Source organism: Strix aluco, chromosome 3 (genome assembly GCF_031877795.1).
Source record: "Strix aluco isolate bStrAlu1 chromosome 3, bStrAlu1.hap1, whole genome shotgun sequence".
NCBI lineage: Eukaryota > Metazoa > Chordata > Aves > Strigiformes > Strigidae > Strix > Strix aluco.
This window is the reverse complement of record NC_133933.1, coordinates 3,258,837-3,278,008: the sequence shown is the minus strand read 5'-3', so window position 1 is coordinate 3,278,008 and position 19,172 is coordinate 3,258,837. Positions and strand designations below refer to the sequence as shown.

The window sequence follows — 19,172 nt, the reverse complement described above, 5'->3', positions numbered from 1 at the left end:
TTTGAATGGTGGGAATGCTGAGAAACTCAGCTCAGGGCAGGTCCCTTGGTGGGAGATGGGTTATATGGTCACTCTTACTTATCCAGCAGAGGAGAGAAGGAGCAGGAGGGGAATTCTGCCGAGCCAGGCAGTACGGCAGCTGCACAACAGAGACCACAACCCACGCACAGCGGGATGGGGAGAAGCCTCCCAAGTCTGTCACATGCTGCACAAGCTGCCACAGGCCCTCTCCATCGGCCGAGAGAATTTCTCTCTGCAGGAGCAGCAAGTGAGAGCTTCACTTGTGACATTTCCCAAAGGCCTCCTTAGAAAGTCATTTGTCCTGCGTGAACATTTCCAGGACTTACTCACAAGAGTCTTAGAAATATAAACACTTGAAGCCTTTTCTTGGTGCCTAGAAGGCAACCAAAGCCCATGTCAGCAGACAGAGCCTCAGCTTTACATCACCCTGACCTGTCAGCAAGAAGCACAATAACTCCTCTCCCTTCCCCCCTGTCAGTGAGAGTTGGGGCTACAGACACTGATCTTTTTCCCTTTACCCCCCTCTGCTTAGACAAAGACGAAGCAGCCCCGCCTGAGTGTTGGGAAACAAGAGCCCTCCCACCCACCTCCTGCTAGGGCCAAGGGAGCGGGGAAAGCTGCCCGGAGCCACCCCCTCTCCAGGCAGCGAAAAGCTGGATGCGGGGGAGCAAGCCTGGAACAAACCTCGCCCGCGTTTGTGGGCAGAGCCGCGAGCAGGGAGAGCTGGGAACAAAAAAAGAGGCATTTCACGCTCTCGGCTGAGTCACCCAAGTGTATAAAATCAAGGCCAGGCAACCGGAGCCACGCAGAGTGGAGCCACGAGGCATCAGGATTTCTGGACAGGTACGTGCAAGCGGATGCGGTTTAGAGGTGGGGAATAAGATTAAATGGAAGATCGGGCTCCAGCAGTCCAATTCCTCCCCTCCTCTCCCCGCCATGTGCTGCGGGGCAGGGAATCCAGCAGCTCCGGGGACCAGGAAGCCCTGAAGCTGCTTGGCTCTCGAACGGCTCCGGACAGAAGAAGGACAAAATATACTATTTTGCTGAGCAAATATACTACTTTGGTGGTCCCTACTTCAAACCTGGGATGGCGGCAACAGGTGAAGGTCTGGACAAGACCTGGCACCATTCGGGGAACAGCAAGTAGCTGTTAAGGTTTGGAATAAGTCTGAGATATTTCATACAACGTGGGGCTTCAGTCACACCCCTCCATCTGTGATGTATTTTTGCATGAGGAATGATCATTATGATACCAGGTAGCACAAAAGACAGCTCAGTAAGAAAAGCACTAGTTTGGGGCAGTGGTTAATTCCCTTCTCTGACACAGATTACCTGCTTTGGACAAGTCATTAAGCCTTTTTTATTCTTTTTAAAATTTTTTTAATGACAAAGACAAAGCCTGGGGTGGGACAAGGGGGGAGCACAGAGGGAACTGTAACACTGAATAACTTGGTACCCAGGCCCCCGTGGCCCTGATCCAGGAGTACACTCTCCTTTTCTCTGACCCCTTTAACTGAAATGTGGTTCAGGAGCTGCATTTTCAGCACATCGTTTCCCCAGCAGCAGGAGCGTGTAGCGTGTCTGCGGTACTGACCGGCAGCAGGGCTCCAGCCCTGTCTCGAAGTGCCTTTGGGGGGGTCCCCATTGTGGCTCTCACAAGCCCTGGGCTTTTGCTGTTTCAACTTCTGCTGAGGGAAGGAAAGCCTTTCCTAACATACGAAAGGTGCTTTTACCTGCCCACCCTATTGCAGTTTAGCCCAGTTTAGGCTCCTTTAATGTTCGACGACCCTCCCCTGCCTTTGGAGGGACTGGACCACAGACACAGAAGGGTTTTCCTTTTCTGAGTACGACTATAAATGCCATAGTTTTCTGGGCTTTAACCGCTCAGCTGGTTTTAGCAGAAAATGCCCCTACGTGTGGTAAAAAATACTGCCCCATTGCAAGCAGTTCCTGTTCTCCAACAGTGGCCGAACAAATTTGCTTTTACCAGTGCATAGGAATGGACTGCATTGCCTTCTCTGGTGTCGGGCTGCTATGCTCACAAAAATCATAATAGTTCTGTCTGTGCATATTTATATGTATAGTTCTGAGGGTATTTTTGGTGATCTGACTGAGTTCCCAGCCTTCGAGGCAGAGAAACTGGAAAACCATTCATGGAAGTCCTGTCAGGGAAAAAGAGGCTTTTCTAAGTGGATGAAAAGAGAGTTCCTGATGAGAGATGTGTTACTGCCTCATTTTTATATCTGAACAGATTTTAATTCTGTTGTAGTGTGCATTATAATCTGAGAAGCAGCTAACTTTTAGCATAATTGCAAGTATATTAGTACTGCTTGTATATTTTCTACATGCTATGCCATTAAAATAAATGGCCATTGTATGAAGTTGGATCAAGCATTTTCCTGGTTATAAATTCTGATGGCCAAGTCGTGCTGTAAAAGTCTTGCTACCAATCTTGCTACCAATCTATATACTGAAAATACTTTCTGTAACTAAGACTTTTACATCCAGACAGCGGCACTTCATTGTAGTGAGATTCACTAATTACAGCTCTTTGGTCAGACATTTAGTCTGTGCAGACAACCTCACAGAAAAAAATCCGTTGCCTTGGTCACACCTGTTGTTGTTTGGGTATCTTCTCGTTAGATAACTCAGTGGGCCGGCCAGACTGGACACTGTGCCGCCCGACAGCCTTGTAGAGGGAAATACACCATCAGGTATAAAAGTCAAGTCCCATAACATGGCAACATCCCTCTCCTGCAGCTTGTCCAGCACAGTACCAACTGCTGTTTTCATGCTGGAGTGGCACTGGCATGCCCTGTACTTCACGGAGGCAGCCGAGCAGGGAGCTGGGGAGCCCATCTCCTACGCTCCTGCTCTTCTGGGTGCCAGACTGGTACTGGGGGTACTGCTGTGGGAACCAGAGACGTAACACAACTTGGTTGCTTTCTGCATGAAAAACTGTATGTGTACGCTTCAGACTAAGATTGCATGATACTTCTGTCCCCAAGGGTTCAGGTTTACTTGGGCTTAATTACAGAAGAGACATTAATTATCGCTTCCGCTGTCTGGATGCAATAGGAAAGGACTTAGAAATGTTTCACTTTTCAATAGCTTTGAGCTGCCTGAAGGGATTTAATTTCGTTCTTAATGGTGATGTTTTGTTTTCCCCTCCCTGAAACAAAAACCAAACAGATCTTGCAAGTTAATTGCAAGCCACTTAGGAGAAGGATGTTTTCAGGCTTGCTCATCCTCTCTCTGCTGGTGGGGAACACAGCGTCGGGCCCGGTGAGCAGAGCAGAATCTGCAGCATCCAGGGACGTCACCACCTTTTTCCAGCTGGCTCAGGAAGACCTTTGGGAGAACGTTAATCTCACCAGTATGTCCTGTGAAGACAGGAAGAACAGGACGTGGATCACCCTGCAGCTGACCAACAGCAGCCTGACAGCCTTCCCCGTCTGCCTTCCGGAGACCCTGGAGACCTTGGATCTCAGCAGCAACCTCTTGGAAGAGGTGAACGGCACGGAGATAGCCAACCTCCCACGGCTGCGTGCCCTCTGGCTGAGGCAGAACCATCTCCAGGCAGTCAGATGGGGAGCTGAAGCCCTCAGCAGACTCCTCTACCTGGACTTAAGCTTTAATAAGCTGTCGTCTGTGCCGTCATGCCACAGCTCTGCCCTGCCTAACTTGAGGTGGTTGTCCCTGGCTGGAAATCCATTGATTGAAATCCAGCCGCTGGCTTTTTCCTGTTACCCTCAGCTACAGTTCCTGAACCTCTCTGCAACGCTGCTTGGGTGGGGTGACAGCAGAGGGATTAGGGAGTCTGCTTTTGCCATCAGCACATCTCCCAGCGAGGCCACGAACAGGCCTGGAAGCACCATCAACATGCTTGATCTGAGCGGGACCTTTCTTGAGAAAAGTAAGTTTCTGGATTTCCCACTGTAAACACGGGGCTTGGTCAGGCCTTGGGGGAGCAGAAGCCTTGCTGGGACAATGGCTCCCACCCTGGCCGAGCCCGGGCTGGAGGGGGGACACCCACCCCATGCACGCTGAAAGCTGCAAAGAGCTGGTCCAAGCGTGCAAAGCACCCTCCAGCTGCCGTGCAACTGCTGGGGGGAAACCCTCACGCAGACCAGCCTCCCGGAGAGAACAGACACTGCCAAACAGGACTATTTGTCCCACTGTAGTCCCCCACCTCTACCCTAATTCTGCTGTCAGCCCTGGGATTAGCTCTGGGACATGCAGGAGGAAATACATTTCTCTTTCCAGACACACTGCTGAAATCTTTCTTTGGCTGTCACCGCAGTTACACTCTGCTTTATACCACTGTATTGAAGTAGCACAGAGAGAGGCTTTTTGTGTCAACCACAACCAGCCAAAGACTTCCGCACAGGGAGGCAATCTCTGCCCTGAGCAATCTACAGAATGATTTTTTTCTTCTTTTGTCTGCCTCCCTGCCAGCCTCAGTTTATAACGGAGGTGCTGAGGCCAGACAGATGTCAGATGCCTTGCCCAGCTGCTCTCAGCCTGGGGCAGAGCCAGGACCTTAGGGGCTCCTCGAGCTAGTGGTTTCACCTCAACTCAGATACACCACCAAATTTCCTCCATTAATATGCCTGATCTCTATTGGGGTAGTGAGTTACCCAATTCAGCTGTGGGATGGAAAGGCACTTCTGTATAAAACCTATTCTTTCCCATTCATGCCTCTTGGCTCTTTTTCCTGTTCTGGGAGAAATAAGAAGTTATTTGCCTTTCTCACACCAGTCAGGACTTTGTAGACCTCCCTAATCTTCCCCCACCCACCACTTCTCTGAGCAGAGAAATCCTTGTTCATTTAATCTCACCTAATAGGAAAGCTATTCCATATCTCTTATCAGCTTTATTGCCCTTCTATCTCCCCTTCTTTTCCTCTGCCCTACAACAGCATGACATGAATATTACAAAAATGTGATTTATACACTGCGTTTATACACTGGTGTATTGATTCTTGTTCTATTCCTTTCCCAAAGAGAATAGCTGCAGAAGACCGCAGAGATATTTTATCTCTCTGTGAATTCATTACTTTTTTCTAGGCAGAAATCACAGGAATGCTCTATTTACACAATAGGTATAAACCTTTTTTCTGCTTCAGTTCAACCAGAGTGGACCAGAGACTTGCCCAACCTCAGATCACTTCACCTGACAAAGATGTCACGATTAAAAAGCCTCGATACTGACTTCTTCAAGTCCATGCCCGGTCTCCAAGAGCTGAACTGTCAAGATTCCCGTTCACTGAGTTTTGTGAGGACAGAGATGTTTGACAGCGCTCCTCATCTGAGCCATCTCTCGTTTGAGAAGTGAGTTGGTTTCTTTTTTGTTTTTCCTCACATAATGTCGCCTTTGCCTCACAGCACCATGTGGTGCCTGGGAGCTGACTTTTATGCAGAGTTAGCTTGTTACCAAATATTTAGGAAGGAGGTATGGGCTTGCATGCCACAGAGAAACAACACAGTGTCTTACACTCAGGTATGCCATGTAAAGCCTGTGATTTAGACCTGACACAGCCAAAGAGCTGATACAGCCCAAAGAGGCGGCATGAGACTCACAGCGCAGTTACTTGAGATCGCATCCCCCGTGCTCCCACTCTTCTGCCTTATCTCCCAGTGGAGTGGATGAACTCATCTAGCACTGTTCAAATCAGCGTAGATCCACTGAAACCCACTTATGATACAGACCACGCTTCCCCCATCTACAGTGGCAATGTCTCACCAGGGAAGTGGGTCACTGAGGATTCCTTGCTCTACAAAGGATGAATGCTGACAAGTTTCCTAAAATCTGCACACTGGAAACAGTCAAAAATCCTGTCACTCCCACTTTTAGTGTGAGATTAATATAGTTCCTTGCTCAGCATTAGTAAAAACAATTATTCGAGAGGTAACACCTCAGTGGGGTTTACTTGGTATGTCACACACCTATTGAAATAGTAAGGGAAACAAAATTCTGAAAGTGATTTATCAAACTAACAGTAGATAAACTGCACACAGAACAGTCAGCATAAAGGAAAAGACTTGGAGAGTCCTTTAAAAGCTTTCTGTAACATAGGCCCAGATTATAAGCGTATCAGAAAACAAACACCAGAGCACTGCCTGTGCTATAGGATCCAGTTTCAGGAAAATAAACCCATTTAAGCAAAAAAACCCCAAGGGATTCCATCCCCCCCTAGATTGTCACCCTGAATTTACACAGCACTTTACAATACCTACAGGAATAGCAGTTCAAGGTGCTAAAAATCATGACCCAAACTTAAAAAACAAAGGAGTAGCAGTTAAAGCTATAGACAAAAGAGAGCATCTTCTAAGCACTCAGGCTGCAGGGAAGGTCACGTTATCACACTCCTGCAGCTAGGACAGCTTAACAGTAAAGGCAAGCCAGGTCTTCCTGTATGAGTCATTTGACTTTAGTAGGTGAGAGCCTATATTATGAAAATGAGGCAATTAACGTGAAGAGGATGATTGGCATAGAGAAAGTCAAGCCATTACAAGCAAACTGAGAAAAAAGCTAGAGGAATTGTGTAGTATAAAAGAAATGCTGAATGCATGATGGTGAAGAGGAGATCATCTTTCACCGAGGACCCTTGCCAAGTGCTAGGTGCTTTCCCTTTCCAGTTGCCATCTCTAAAGATGGTCTCCCCGTTTTGTTATGCTTTAACACACAGCAGCTACACGGCAAATTAGAGATGGGCAGGTATTAGACTGGGCTTTAAAGTACAGAACGGTGGTGTGATAACTGGCTGCTTCCAAGGGAACTGGGAATATTGTTTTGAGTTTTACAGGTGCTGGGATACTAAGCACACTCCTGTTCTTGGAAGGTAGCTCAGCGTTTGCTAATTATTGCATTTGTCATCTTGTAGCTGTAACCTGAGTTCCTTTAATCCCTGGAATACCAGTTCATCAGATAGCATCATCATCAGCTTGTACGGAAATCCTCTGGTATGCGACTGCCAGCTCTCCTGGCTGCTCTCCAAGCCCACGAAAGTTGTGCTGCAAAAGTAAGTGAGTTCAAGGAGATCAAGTGATGCTCTTCAACCTTAAATGTATTAAGTTATTTGGGGACCAAACATTCACTACCGTCTAAGTTATTCAAATTCCTGTGTGTTCTTCCCTTCCACAAGAGGTAGAAATGCCAAATAAAGCCCCCTTCAGGGACAAAGCATGGCTCAATTATACTTGAATGTAGACAAATGCGATAGGCATGTGTAGAACAGTATAAAGTGTTCTTACTTTAGTGGATTCTACTTTTATTTTCTCTCTTTCGGTTCATATTTCTCTATTAGCTGGAGATAAAAAATGAGAGCTGGCTTGGGGGCCTTGATGGGTCAGCACTGGGAGTGGGAACTGGAGGACTCTGAAAGAACTTTAACAAATGATTTCCTCCTTGCCCTTGCATTCTCAAAGCAGCAGCAGCGGCACAGTCAACAAACCCCCTTGCAAATAGCACCGTTTGTCACCTATTGTTTTCATGCTCTCCTACAGTTTTACATACTAATTACAATAAGCTGTAGTTAAAAGAATTACTTTGCATATGTATGATCTCTCTTCCTTTTGAAAGGCTACCGAGAAGATTAGTCATCAGTAGCAGAGAGAGCGGGGAAGTAGATTGTTAAAATTAGATTGTTTCTCATCAGGATGGGCTTAGCAGTTGCATTCTTTACAAAAATATGCAATGTCTGAGTAAAGAAGAACTCGAGCTTAGTCATTTAAAAGCACACCCCCGTGACAGCACAGCTCCAGCTGCCTAAACCAGCTGGTTTAAGGATCTTGGGAACCCTGTTACATCTCTCTGCATACATTCCCCTCTTAGTGTGGGATTAAAGTCTGACCCTTTACAAGTTGCCTTGAACCCCAACACTCTTGCTAAGGTTCACGGTCCTTGTACCAAAGGCTGCTTCCCCTCAGGCAAAAGATATTCCTGCACCTTCTAAAAACAAAAGGCTGAGTTCCCAGTGCTGTGGAAAGCCATCTGCCAAGCACAAGGAGTATCGTTAAGACAACCTAGCTTTAGTCTAGATTTCATGTCTTCTTTAATATAAAGACTGGTTTTGGACAGCAGGTTGCCAATTCCAATCCAAGCAGCCTTACAGGACCCTGTAATGTTCTGGTGCATCTTGCCTATTCTAACTTGTCCCCTCTGCAGGGCTTGGGAGACTTTTTGCAACACATCTCAGGAAGATTGGGGCAGACCTTCAACGTCTTTTTCACTGCTAGAGCTCTACGATAAATGCCAGTCTGAGAGAAACCTTACGCTGCCTGATTCAAACACACCCTCTCCTGAACACGATGCTTTCCGCCTTACCAGTTACCACGCTGTCGCTGTAGTAACAACAACAGACTCTGCTCCGCTAACCAAAGACACTTACGCCAGCTCCCTGAATCAGCAGAATATAATGAGCACGATGGCAGCCAACCCAACGGAGCCGATGTTCACAAAGGCCAACAGTTCCTCCCACGAGGAGGAAGCAGTTTCCGAATCCACAAGCAGTTCCCCTTCCTTCACGTCCATAACCACCTCCTCGGGTTTTCCCAGTGAGCTCCTTAGTCAGTCCTCAGATGTTGCCTCTGCTAGTCAAACTGAAACAGATCAGCTAAAGAGAGAGCTCACAACAACCGATGCGACCTTTCCCCAGGAAGGCCCATTCAAGCAGCCCACCAGCGGTTATTCTACTAGAGCAACAAGAAAACCTGACGCCACTGACCATTATCTTCACTCCTTTGCCACTCACGCCGGGGAAGGCAGACCACCAACGAGCCTACCGCAGCTGAACTCCACAAGGACCAATGCCAGGTCAGAGCCTACAGCCACCAAATCGCTGATACACTACGTAGATGACTACGATTACAACGAGCAGTCGATGGAAACCCCAGTGCACATGGCATACCCCTCCTGTGATTACAATCCTTGCCGGCACCTTCAGAAGCCGTGCAGTGAACTTCAGAGGGCATCCCAATGTTTATGTCCTGGCATGTCAAGGGAAGATGAGGTCCCAGATCCACCGAGGCTCAGAGAGGTGTCTGAAGTTACAGACAGCTCTGCACAGATACGCTGGTGCGCCCCATATTCAGTTGTTCACACTTATGAGCTGATGCTTCATGCCGAAGGCAACAAGGACAGACAGTTTGTCCTGGACAATATTTATTCCACAGCGAGGCAGCACACTCTATATAATCTATTACCATACACCTCTTACAACATTTGCGTGACTGCTTTGAACAAAGCAGGGTCAAGCCAAGCAGTTAGTCAGGGAACTCCAGTTAATTCATGCACTAGATTTAAAACAAAACCCAGCTACAAGTCTATCTTTGCTGCTCTGTCTGCAGCAAGCGGACTCTTTCTCATTTCCACAATTATTTTGTCTGTGTGTCTGTGTAAGGCATGTAAAAAGCCTCAGAGTGAGCAATACGGTACACACTTAGTCTCTTACAAGAACCCAGCATTTGATTATCCGTTGAAACTACAAACCACTAATTAGCTCTAGGTGATTGTTCTACACATTCAAAGCTCACTGTCTCTATCACCTTGGTATGTTTTCATGAGGCTCTCAAAATGTCCTTCAGCAAAACTATGAAACATCAGACTTCATAGTCCTTACGTTTCTAAGGGAGAGAAAAACACTAAAGAGAAACTAATAAGGTAGTCAAAGAGAAAAAAAGCTTTTGGACTCTTGTTCATGTGCTAAGCAGCAGCAAACCTAGACACTAACCTTGAAAAGTTGTTTTTATAATCACTTATACGAGCATACATTTCACAGTGAGAGGCTGCCTTGCCAGCTGTCTGCCTCCAGTATCGCTCATGGATACAGTCTGCTGAGAGCCACGATCCAAGATGCATCTAGCTATGCAAGATAGACTTGGCTTTTATTCATGTAAGTGAGGTTGGGTTTTAGATTTCTTCTAATGTCCATATAAAGGTATTATCCAAAAAGAGAGGATTACTGGAAGGAGTGAGAGAAAGGTCTCCCTGGGCTCAGTGGCAAAGTGCTGTGCAGATACAACTCCGTTAAATAACTCTGGTGACTGCAACAGCTCAGGCCAACTTCAGTTCAGGAGAAAGAAACATGGAGATGAATTGTAGAAAAGGACAGTGCAGGATGCTTAGGGCAGGGATAATTGTTTTGTTCTGGCTTTGTATGATGTTTTCCACAACTGAGGCTCCCGAGTGCGGAGTGAGGAGTTTGCAGTACAGCAGTAACCCACAGAAGGGGGGAGCACGTTAGCCTTTGCTTCACAATCGATTTTAAGCAGAGATGATTGCTCAGTCCCATCTACAGATTTAGCATATAGAGGCAAAGAGCCAAGTAATGAAACAATTTAATGGGTATGTTGCTGAGACTTGAAAAACTGAAATCCCATCCACTAGCAGCAGACAGTTATGAAGACATTTTTCAAATGTACTTTTGGGTGCTAATTTTGGCTACAAAAATGATGAGAGATGATGAGAATCTCAGTTCTTCAGCACCTTTTAGCTTGCAATTAAAATTTCAAGAGCTGTTTGTATAAGGGGCGGAGTTTGTCCTGATCAGATACTTCCTATTCAGAGACCCATAGGTTTATGTTCCATAGCTGTGCGTTTCTGCTGCTGTATAGATGGAATACATAAAATCCCCCCAGATTTCAGAGTGAAAGGTGCTATACAGTGTAAAAGAGTCTCTGTTCTGTTCATTGGAGTTTTTTTAAAATGCTTCCAGTATTAATGGAAATAAAAGCTACAGAGTTGTGTTCTGGTTCTTTGTTAAAGACCTAAATCTTTGTGTTTTCTTTCCATCTACAATGTTTAGCCTGAGAATTTAACTCAAACATGTTGTTTTGGAACAAACTTTCAGCATATAGTAAAGTCATGTTTTTATTGCGGTAAATCTGTGTGATCTTGATGTCATAAGAACTTTCATTCTGCATGTGTATAAGGTGGCCTGTGTCATCCTCACCACTACGGCCTGGCAGCCCTTCCCTGCAAGTGTGTCCTTTCTCCCACACCAGTGCTGGGAGTGACACTGTCACTGGGCAGACACTCAGTGCAAATTCCTGCCATCTCTGTCCCGCGCTTGGCTGAGCGCCGTGACTCAAAACTCACAATAGAGGCGAACTGCAAATGGAAGACCTGGGATGGCGTCATCTTTCACTCTGAAAATCTCTTTCATTTTCGCATTCTGGTTATTCAGACCTTTCTAGGTTTGGACTCAGTTTTTCATATTTATTTCCAGCCTGTTTTTTCCTGCATTTTCTGGAAGCTCTAGTGAACAGGCGCAGATGGTACTTTAACTTCATTTGAAGTGAGCGGGAACCTTCAGTCTTTGCCTCATTATTCCAAACTGGGGCAGAGATCATACACTCCCTTGTGTTTGTACAACATAGCTCTAAGAGACCTTGACTGGGGTCTCTGGTGTTACCAGAAACAGAAACAAAGTGGAGGAAAATAAAAGATTTGTGAATAGCAATTTACAGTCTTGAAGATTAGCTCTAGAGGAAGAGGACAAAAAAGATACTGCATCTGAAAATAAAGATTGCTCCAGCTTAACTGTGAGTTAGACCAAAACAACAGGATACTGTTTAAAATGAGATTTTGAGAGGATATGTCTGACTACCCTTTATAACATTGCAACTCAAACACTGCAACACCTGACTAGAAAGCCACAAACCCTGCGGATCTGCCAGTAACAGGATTTGACTTCCCCAAGGGTCGGTGCCCAGGGGACGCTCCAACCTGACACTGCCTGGAAGCACAACCTCATACCGACCTCAGTCTCTGACCCTGTGAGATGCAGGGTTATCACAACTGATTTCTCCAAACAATCCTCACTCCAGCCTCTCCTGACTTTTCTCAGGCCTTCACTGCCTTCAAGTCAAGCCAGAGCCTCCCATTCTTTAAATTGCCCTTCCTGGGGGAGCCAAACAACTGTATTGGTCCCATTCCCACGACCCCCACTTGCTCCAACTTAAAGTAACCCTCACAGCCCAGTTTCACAGAATCACAGAATCATCTAGGTTGGAAAAGACCTTGAAAATCATCTAGTCCGACCAGTTTCATCTGGGCTGATGAACTGTCCCGAAGTAGAGGCCTCAGCCACAGGTTGTGCCTCTCTCTTGCCTGATCACACTCTACCCTTTCACAAGTGGGATGTAAGAGATTTAGCAGCAGGATTCAAACCAGGATTTCTTTTTATCAACCCCTATGGTAACTTATCAGTGCTTCAGGTGCAGAAGTTGGGGTTTTTTTCCACCCCACTACCACTTTATAGTTTCACCAGAGTTTATTTTAATAATGACCAACTTTACTCGGTTGTCTTTTTAACTCCATTTGAATCACTGCTTCTCTTACTTTGCTTTCTCCTGATATTTGTGCTAAGCTACAACCACTCTTCCTTGGATATATTATATATATACACTCCGAAATAATTTTCAAGTTAAGAAAGCTAATGGCTTTATTCCACTGTACTTCAAAAATTCCAGCTTGGATAAAAAAGTCTCCCCCTGTATTCCCACCTAGAACTCGTATATCTTTTTAAATAGCTGCAGCAGCCCAAGAACAGGTAAAACGGCAATTATTCAAAAGTGCAACTTTCATCTGAGTAAGTCACAATATTTTCAAAGTATTCAGATCTAAAACTCTTCTTTGAAAGCACTGCTTATTGTTAGTTCTTAAAACCAAGGCATACTTCTAGAAAAACTGAATCACCACATTATCCATTCCGGATTTTTTATTGTAGCTGCATCTACCAATTTTGAAATTAACCCCTAAAAAGCAAGCAGTATTTTAATCAATAGGGTAAAGTTATCTTGAAGCCCATTTTCTAGTTTCTATATAATCCCAGTAGAACTGCAGAAAAAATAATGTCATCCCCATTCCCCAACCTCAAACCCAGAGCTGTCATTCGTGTAAACACAAGTAATAAGCAGTTTGGATGTTTCCTGCATTTTCATTACTGTGGATGGACACAAGCAGCGGAGCCAGCTCTCACAGTGCTGCTTGGGACTGGGACAGCGAGGAGAGCAACCAGGGAGCTAAACAGAAACATTCCCACCCACGCGTAAAGCCATGTTAAAAAGTTGTCCAGCTCTGCTCCGCCTGGTTGTTCCTCCCCCTCTTCCTGTTTGCAGCCAACAGCAAATCCTGTTAGTACCTCCAACTCCGAAGACATAAACCTTTGGCAGCCTGGCTGGGATACCCAAACATCTCTGAAACTATTTTAAAAGCTAACAAAAGCCAACCCATTAAAAAAAAATAATGAAAAACAACAACAACAAAAAAATCCACTTACTGTTTCACATTTCAACTTGTCCCATTTGTCTGTGAGAGGAAGATCACTTGGGGAAGCGCAGAGAGTCTTCTGAAGAGCTTGTGTTAATTTTTTTCTGGCTTTTCTTCCCAAGAAGAAATTGTTATCTGCATTCCTAAGAACCTTCTCCATTCACATGTCGATGTTTTGCTTCTTTCTACAGAACCAAGTTCAAGCAAAGGAAGTCCCAAATAGCCAAGTGTGCATGTGGGTGCATCCCCTGGGTGTCATGGCAGAAGTACATGCTGCTCCGTCTCTAATTCAGCATTTGAAAATCAGTTCCTGAGTCTCATGGAAACTCCCAGCAGCAGGACTCTGGGAAAAGGAGCTGATCCCTGAGAAGGCCTCCGTAGGGAGAAAAAAGCAGCTTTCTAAGGGCCAGAACCCACGCGGGCAAAGGCGTTGCTGGCTGTGAAGGAACCGAGAGGGACCACCTTGTCTTCAGTGCCACAAATGCTATTTAGAGAAGCAGTCACCGAGAGCCCGGTCCTGGGCGGCAGAAGCGGGTGGGTGGGAAAGCCCAGAGCAGCAGGACGAGGTGCTTCAGCCTGATCTGCCTCGGTGACAGAAGGGAGCCTCCTTTTGAGAGTTGTCCCGGGCCACAGGCGAGAGAGGCACTTAACGGGTGGGCTGGGAGATGATGGAGCCCAAGGCAGGGAGCTCACATCATACCCCTGGCTTTTTCAGCCTCTTTGTGGAAGGATGCAAAAATCAAACCGCCATGCTCGTTCGGCAAGCGCTGCACTGGCACAGACGTACTCCTCCGCAGTGATCTCCAGAAAAACACACTCGAGTGGTGTCAGAAGCGAGGATGCCTCTGAGGGTTCAGGATCTTGCTTGTCAAGAAGCATCTGATTCGCACTTTACCTGTGAAAGACAGAGATACTTATCACAGGTGCGAACATGCTTTCAGGAAGCAGATATTCATAAAAGAACATGTTTAAACTCTTTCTGCTTTTTCTTTTTATCAGCTGTCCAAAGCACGCAGAGTTTGTTCTCGAGCAGAATATATTACAAGAGTAATTCCAACCTCTTCAAAAAGTAATCAAGCAGGACAGCAAATAACAATGTTCTTTTGAAATATATTCAGGAAACAATCCCTTACAGCCAGGCTGGTGTTCTGCTGTCATCTAGAGGGAGAGGTTGGAATCATCTCCCCAGGTACTCTCACACGTGGAAATACTCATTTTTTCACGGAAGAACTTCAGCCTGCACCCTACAGACCACGGCCCGCTAACATACAGTACCCATGTGCTCACCTGTGTGCGTTTGTGTATCCTTACCTATCAACATTGGAAGGGAAAGAAAGCAGAAGTGCTAAGAATTAACAGTAGCAACAGTCCCATAAATTCAGTAGCTGTCTCTAATTCTCTTTGTAGCCTTATGACCAGGAATCTCTCTGCCAACTTGACACTTGATAAGGAAAAATGTAAAATTTTTCATAAGAGCAAGGAGGGGATTACTGTCTGGGAAAACCAAAACTGGTAAATCAGTCTACAATGGCAATAAGGTTTTTTAAAACACCATTGATTTTGGAAACACAGATCAGATCGCATCATTGCACTTACAGAAAAAAAAAAAAAGGCGGCAAGAATTTGTTGGTTTTTTGATTCAGCATAGATAAAGCTCAATAACAGTTAAGTACGTTTATGTTACATAAGCTCTTGAATTTCATTTTGCATATAATATTACTGTGGAATATTACAATAATTGGATGGGGACCTACTAAGCGACTGATGATTCAACTGATCCTGATGGATTTTGTAGATCTAGGGCACAGCAGCAACCTGTAGAGCCCCGGACAGACAAACGGACTGTGCACGGAGCCGTTCCTCGGTACCTACACAGTACAGTCAGCCAGACACAGTGTCTCTGCTGCATCTGGTAGATGAGCACATCAGTGCTCTGGGCCCACTGATACATAGAATTGACCTGCCCGTACACAAAATTTAAGTTTTTTTCATGCCCCAGTTATAGCACCTCTCAAGAGTCAGGGGCTGCCAAGAAAGCATGAAATAAATCATCTCCATTTTCATGGTGAGAGTTGACCAACCCATAACTTCAAGCTGACATTTCCCATGCCACAACACGTTTTGAAGTGTACTTTGACAATGCAGCTACCTTTAAAGTACAGTCTTCAAAAAAAAAGGTCTGAATCCGTAGGAATCCCTTATAGCAAACTCTTCACAGGCTTAGCAGTGTTTACCCTAGTGTCTTAGCAGAACAAAGTCACTATAAACAGAGTATTTTTCTTCTCTTCCAAACCACAGTGCAGCACTGTATTTTGTGCTGCTACTTAATCCTCACACTTCGGTGCTGCATGACGTTACTACAAGTACATGCAAGAATACTTGTACAGAACTTTGTCTATTACCTGACATACTACTACAGTATTTGTCTTCATTTTTGCTGAAGGAGGGTTAGGGTTAGGGCTGATGGGTAAGCAGCCTTTTCAACTGTTTACCATAGCTCTCAGATGATCTATTTTTTTAAAGGAACATTAGGGAAAAAAAAATAAAATACCAACGAGAAATGGAGGGATTGTGAGAAAAGGCACAGAAAGTCTTCACAATACATAGTCCATTGGATACACCCAGAGCAGGATAGGCCCAAAGAAAATAAAAAGAAATCAAGGAAAAGAATCCCAAGAAAAATCCATAAACCCTAGGATCCCTCATTCACTGTCTCCTGCAGAGGGGGGAAGCAGCGACGCAGCTATCCCTGCCATGGGGGCGGGCACAGGGCCTGCAGCTCCGGCAGGGCTCTAGCCAGGGCAAGTGCTCAGACAGCCCGAGCGATAACTTCTGGGATGAAACTCCAGAGAGGAGAGAAAACAGTCACACATTCAGGTAGAGACTTTCTTCTTTGAAAAACAAAAATCTACTTGCTGTGCAAAATATTTTGTGCTGGGAAGGCATTAGTATTATATTTATTAAATGGTTAGAAGCTCCTCGCTGTTATCGGAGCACGATTAAGTAATGGTACTTAACAACTTATCTAGGGCCGTTAGGTGAAATGATGTCACCCTCTCTTTGGCAATCATTCCTTATGTTGTCATCACTACTGCCTTGAGAATATTTGGCAAGTTATCTCCAGGAAAAAAGAAAAAAAGACCCTACATGAGACTAATGTTCCTATCCAACCTGACATAAGTGCAGTATGTAGTGAAGACACACACCCCAGGCATTTCCCCCTTGTGAAAAGGACAGAGATGCAAATATTCCCAGCAGCCCCATTTTGCCCTAATCACGTGATTAGGTGTCACTGACGGTATTTATGCCTTAAGGGTTGTTCATGGTGTTCATATTGCAGTAGAACCAGCGAGGTCCACTCGATAGTAGGACTCCATTCGACAAGATGCTGCACAAACAGCTAGTAAAAAAGTTGATTATCCAACTGCATCAGACTAGAAATCGTTGGGGAAGAAAAATCGAGAGACAGAGATGTGACGTGATGTGCCCAGAATCACAAGCACCTGGTACAACAGTGACTATCAAAAAAGTTTCCTGTTGATAGCAGTTCATTGCCTCTGCCTTACCAAAGTAAAATAAAACTTTGAAAGCCACAGAAACATTGTGCCACTGATGAACATCCCAGAACGACTGAGCTCTGTCCTCACTGTGCCTTTAACTAAAAGTCTTTCCTCTGTGCAGCTGCCTATTTACACAAAGCCAGAAAATGAAGTTTCTACCCCATTTAGTCAAAATTGGCTATAAATCCAAGTCCTGTTTGAAGGACAGAGTACTAAGCATACAAATCTCTCTTTTTTTTTTTTTTTCAAGAAACTAGGCTAAAAAAAATATTACAACCCCAAGATGATGTGTTTTCTGTATGATTTGTTATCGTCTCACTGCTCCTTGGAAATGCTGGAAAAGGTCAGAACAGCCAGAAATTATGATAAGAGGATAAGAAAAACAATATAATGTGCAGGCAACTCCGAGTCTAAACTCAGCTCTAAAACAAGTCTAGAAAGCTTCTGGGAGTGCTGGCTCTAAACATGACCTAACAACAGATTTGGTCCTTTGGGTCTGCTGTCTGAAACCTCAACCTTCACCCTGACATGAGGTTGAACTTCAACACCAAGCCTGATTCACGTTAAACCATCTCAGATAACGCTCCCACAAGCAACACCAAACTATGAATACCTTAAGAAATGCCTCTCCACAACCCTCTGCCTGGATCAACATTAACAACCGACACGACACGCAGGTCAATGGGACGTTGCAGGAGGAAGCCCGACCATAAGGCTGCCCCTAAATATGCACTAGTAAAAAGGAAAAAATAATTGCTATTTCATGTAGAATGAAGCAAAAAACTGAGTAGTAGCCAAAGCCCTAAACAAAACTCAACAGCTTTATAGCCCTACGTATTGGCTCCTCTAAATTACAGATTGCAGACACAGAACAAGTAATAAACCAGGATGCACACCCCAGGTCAGGCTCTGCCCAGTGACACCTTAAAACCTGGAATGACCTGAGACCAACTCAAACCCTACCCAAGGAGCTCTGTTGGAGACAGAATGAGGCAGCACTGGATGACAACGTTTAAATCAGCCAGACAACTCTTTCGACATGCAGTGCAAACCTGATGGCCCAGACTAATGCTCACAAAACCCTTAATCCTAACTTTGCCCTGAAGCCCAGCTCTAGAGAAGCAACCCTGCCAGACCAAAATTATTAGTAAGAAGGTAGCTGCTAACCACAGCAGCCCTAAATTTAGCTCAGCAGCTTGTTACGTACCAAGGAAAAATCCAGGCTCTCCACCCAGCAATGGAACAAACTCCAACCCCAAATGATTCTTAACACTAGAGGGGCTGGGTTTTGCCAGACACAGAGCTACGTGTAACAAGGTGGCTGTGGCAGCATCGGTTCTAACCTCCATTTCATTCAAAATCCTGAAAAAATCTTGCTGCTAAGCCTAGTGCAGCATTGAGCGGCACATGCTTGCTGACGGTGATAGCACACAATCCATCTGTGTTTTCCTGCCAGAAAACCGGGTCCTTTGTGCCAACTAAACCCAAAGCCCTGTTCAGCACCAGAGAAGCAACATCTCCCACTGCCCAAATTTACACAATACCCTTAAATGTAGCTATACCCCTTATTATATACATCCAGGAGAAACCTGGATCTTCCTGTGATACCACGATCAACTAAACGATCCCTAACCTGAGGCGACAAGGAGGTGGCCAGCTACAACCACCTAAATATACCTCAATAGCTCTTCTAAAAGCTTGTCTCTGCTGATTCTAGCTTTAACATTGCACGAGGGTTAAACGTCCGGGATTTAGTACTGTTGCCATCACTGCTTGATGTACTTTAAGATCAGGGTCAGAGACCCCAGCGATCTCAGTCATTTAGGATGTGTTTCTGATGATTTTGAAGGTGATGTAAATCCAGATCAAGACTCTTATTAGTAGACCTTTCCCCTGTCTGCCTTCTCTGCCTGTTAAAAATTGAAAATAAAAAGGCAAAGACCATTCCCTTCCAAAACCTTCTCTCTATAAAGTCTCCGACAGACAAAGAGCAGTTATCTATGTTTCAATGGAGCATAAATCCAGCAAAAAAATTTCAAAAGCAACTGTTAAAAATGGTTGAGAGATGATGCAAGCATCTGACTATGAAGGTTTTTTCTTTTTTTTTTTTTTTACAACAGAACTGTCCAAATGCTTGATTTTTGTGTATCACCATACATATCTCACTTCCGTATACCTCAATGGCTTAAGGAGAACTTACTGTAGAAAAGATCGTAACAATGAGAAAGAGTCTCTCAAGAAATGTAAGAGCATTTAAGGAGATGAAAGAAAATTATTATTTTGGAGTATACTGTAAATAACTTAGCCTAATCCTCC

At 45.0% G+C, this 19,172-nt stretch overlaps 1 protein-coding gene across 1 annotated transcript; it reads left to right on the top strand.

The window, feature by feature from the left end:
• Window positions 1-813: 813 nt before the first annotated feature.
• On the top strand, window positions 814-10,906 carry LRRN4 (leucine rich repeat neuronal 4). The gene is made up of 5 exons (XM_074820576.1): window positions 814-864; window positions 3,214-3,937; window positions 5,150-5,354; window positions 6,908-7,045; window positions 8,191-10,906. Exons 2-5 carry the CDS (start codon window positions 3,250-3,252, stop codon window positions 9,521-9,523), a joined length of 2,364 nt encoding a protein of 787 aa, XP_074676677.1. The 5' UTR covers window positions 814-864; window positions 3,214-3,249; the 3' UTR covers window positions 9,524-10,906.
• The last annotated feature ends 8,266 nt before the right edge of the window (window positions 10,907-19,172 follow it).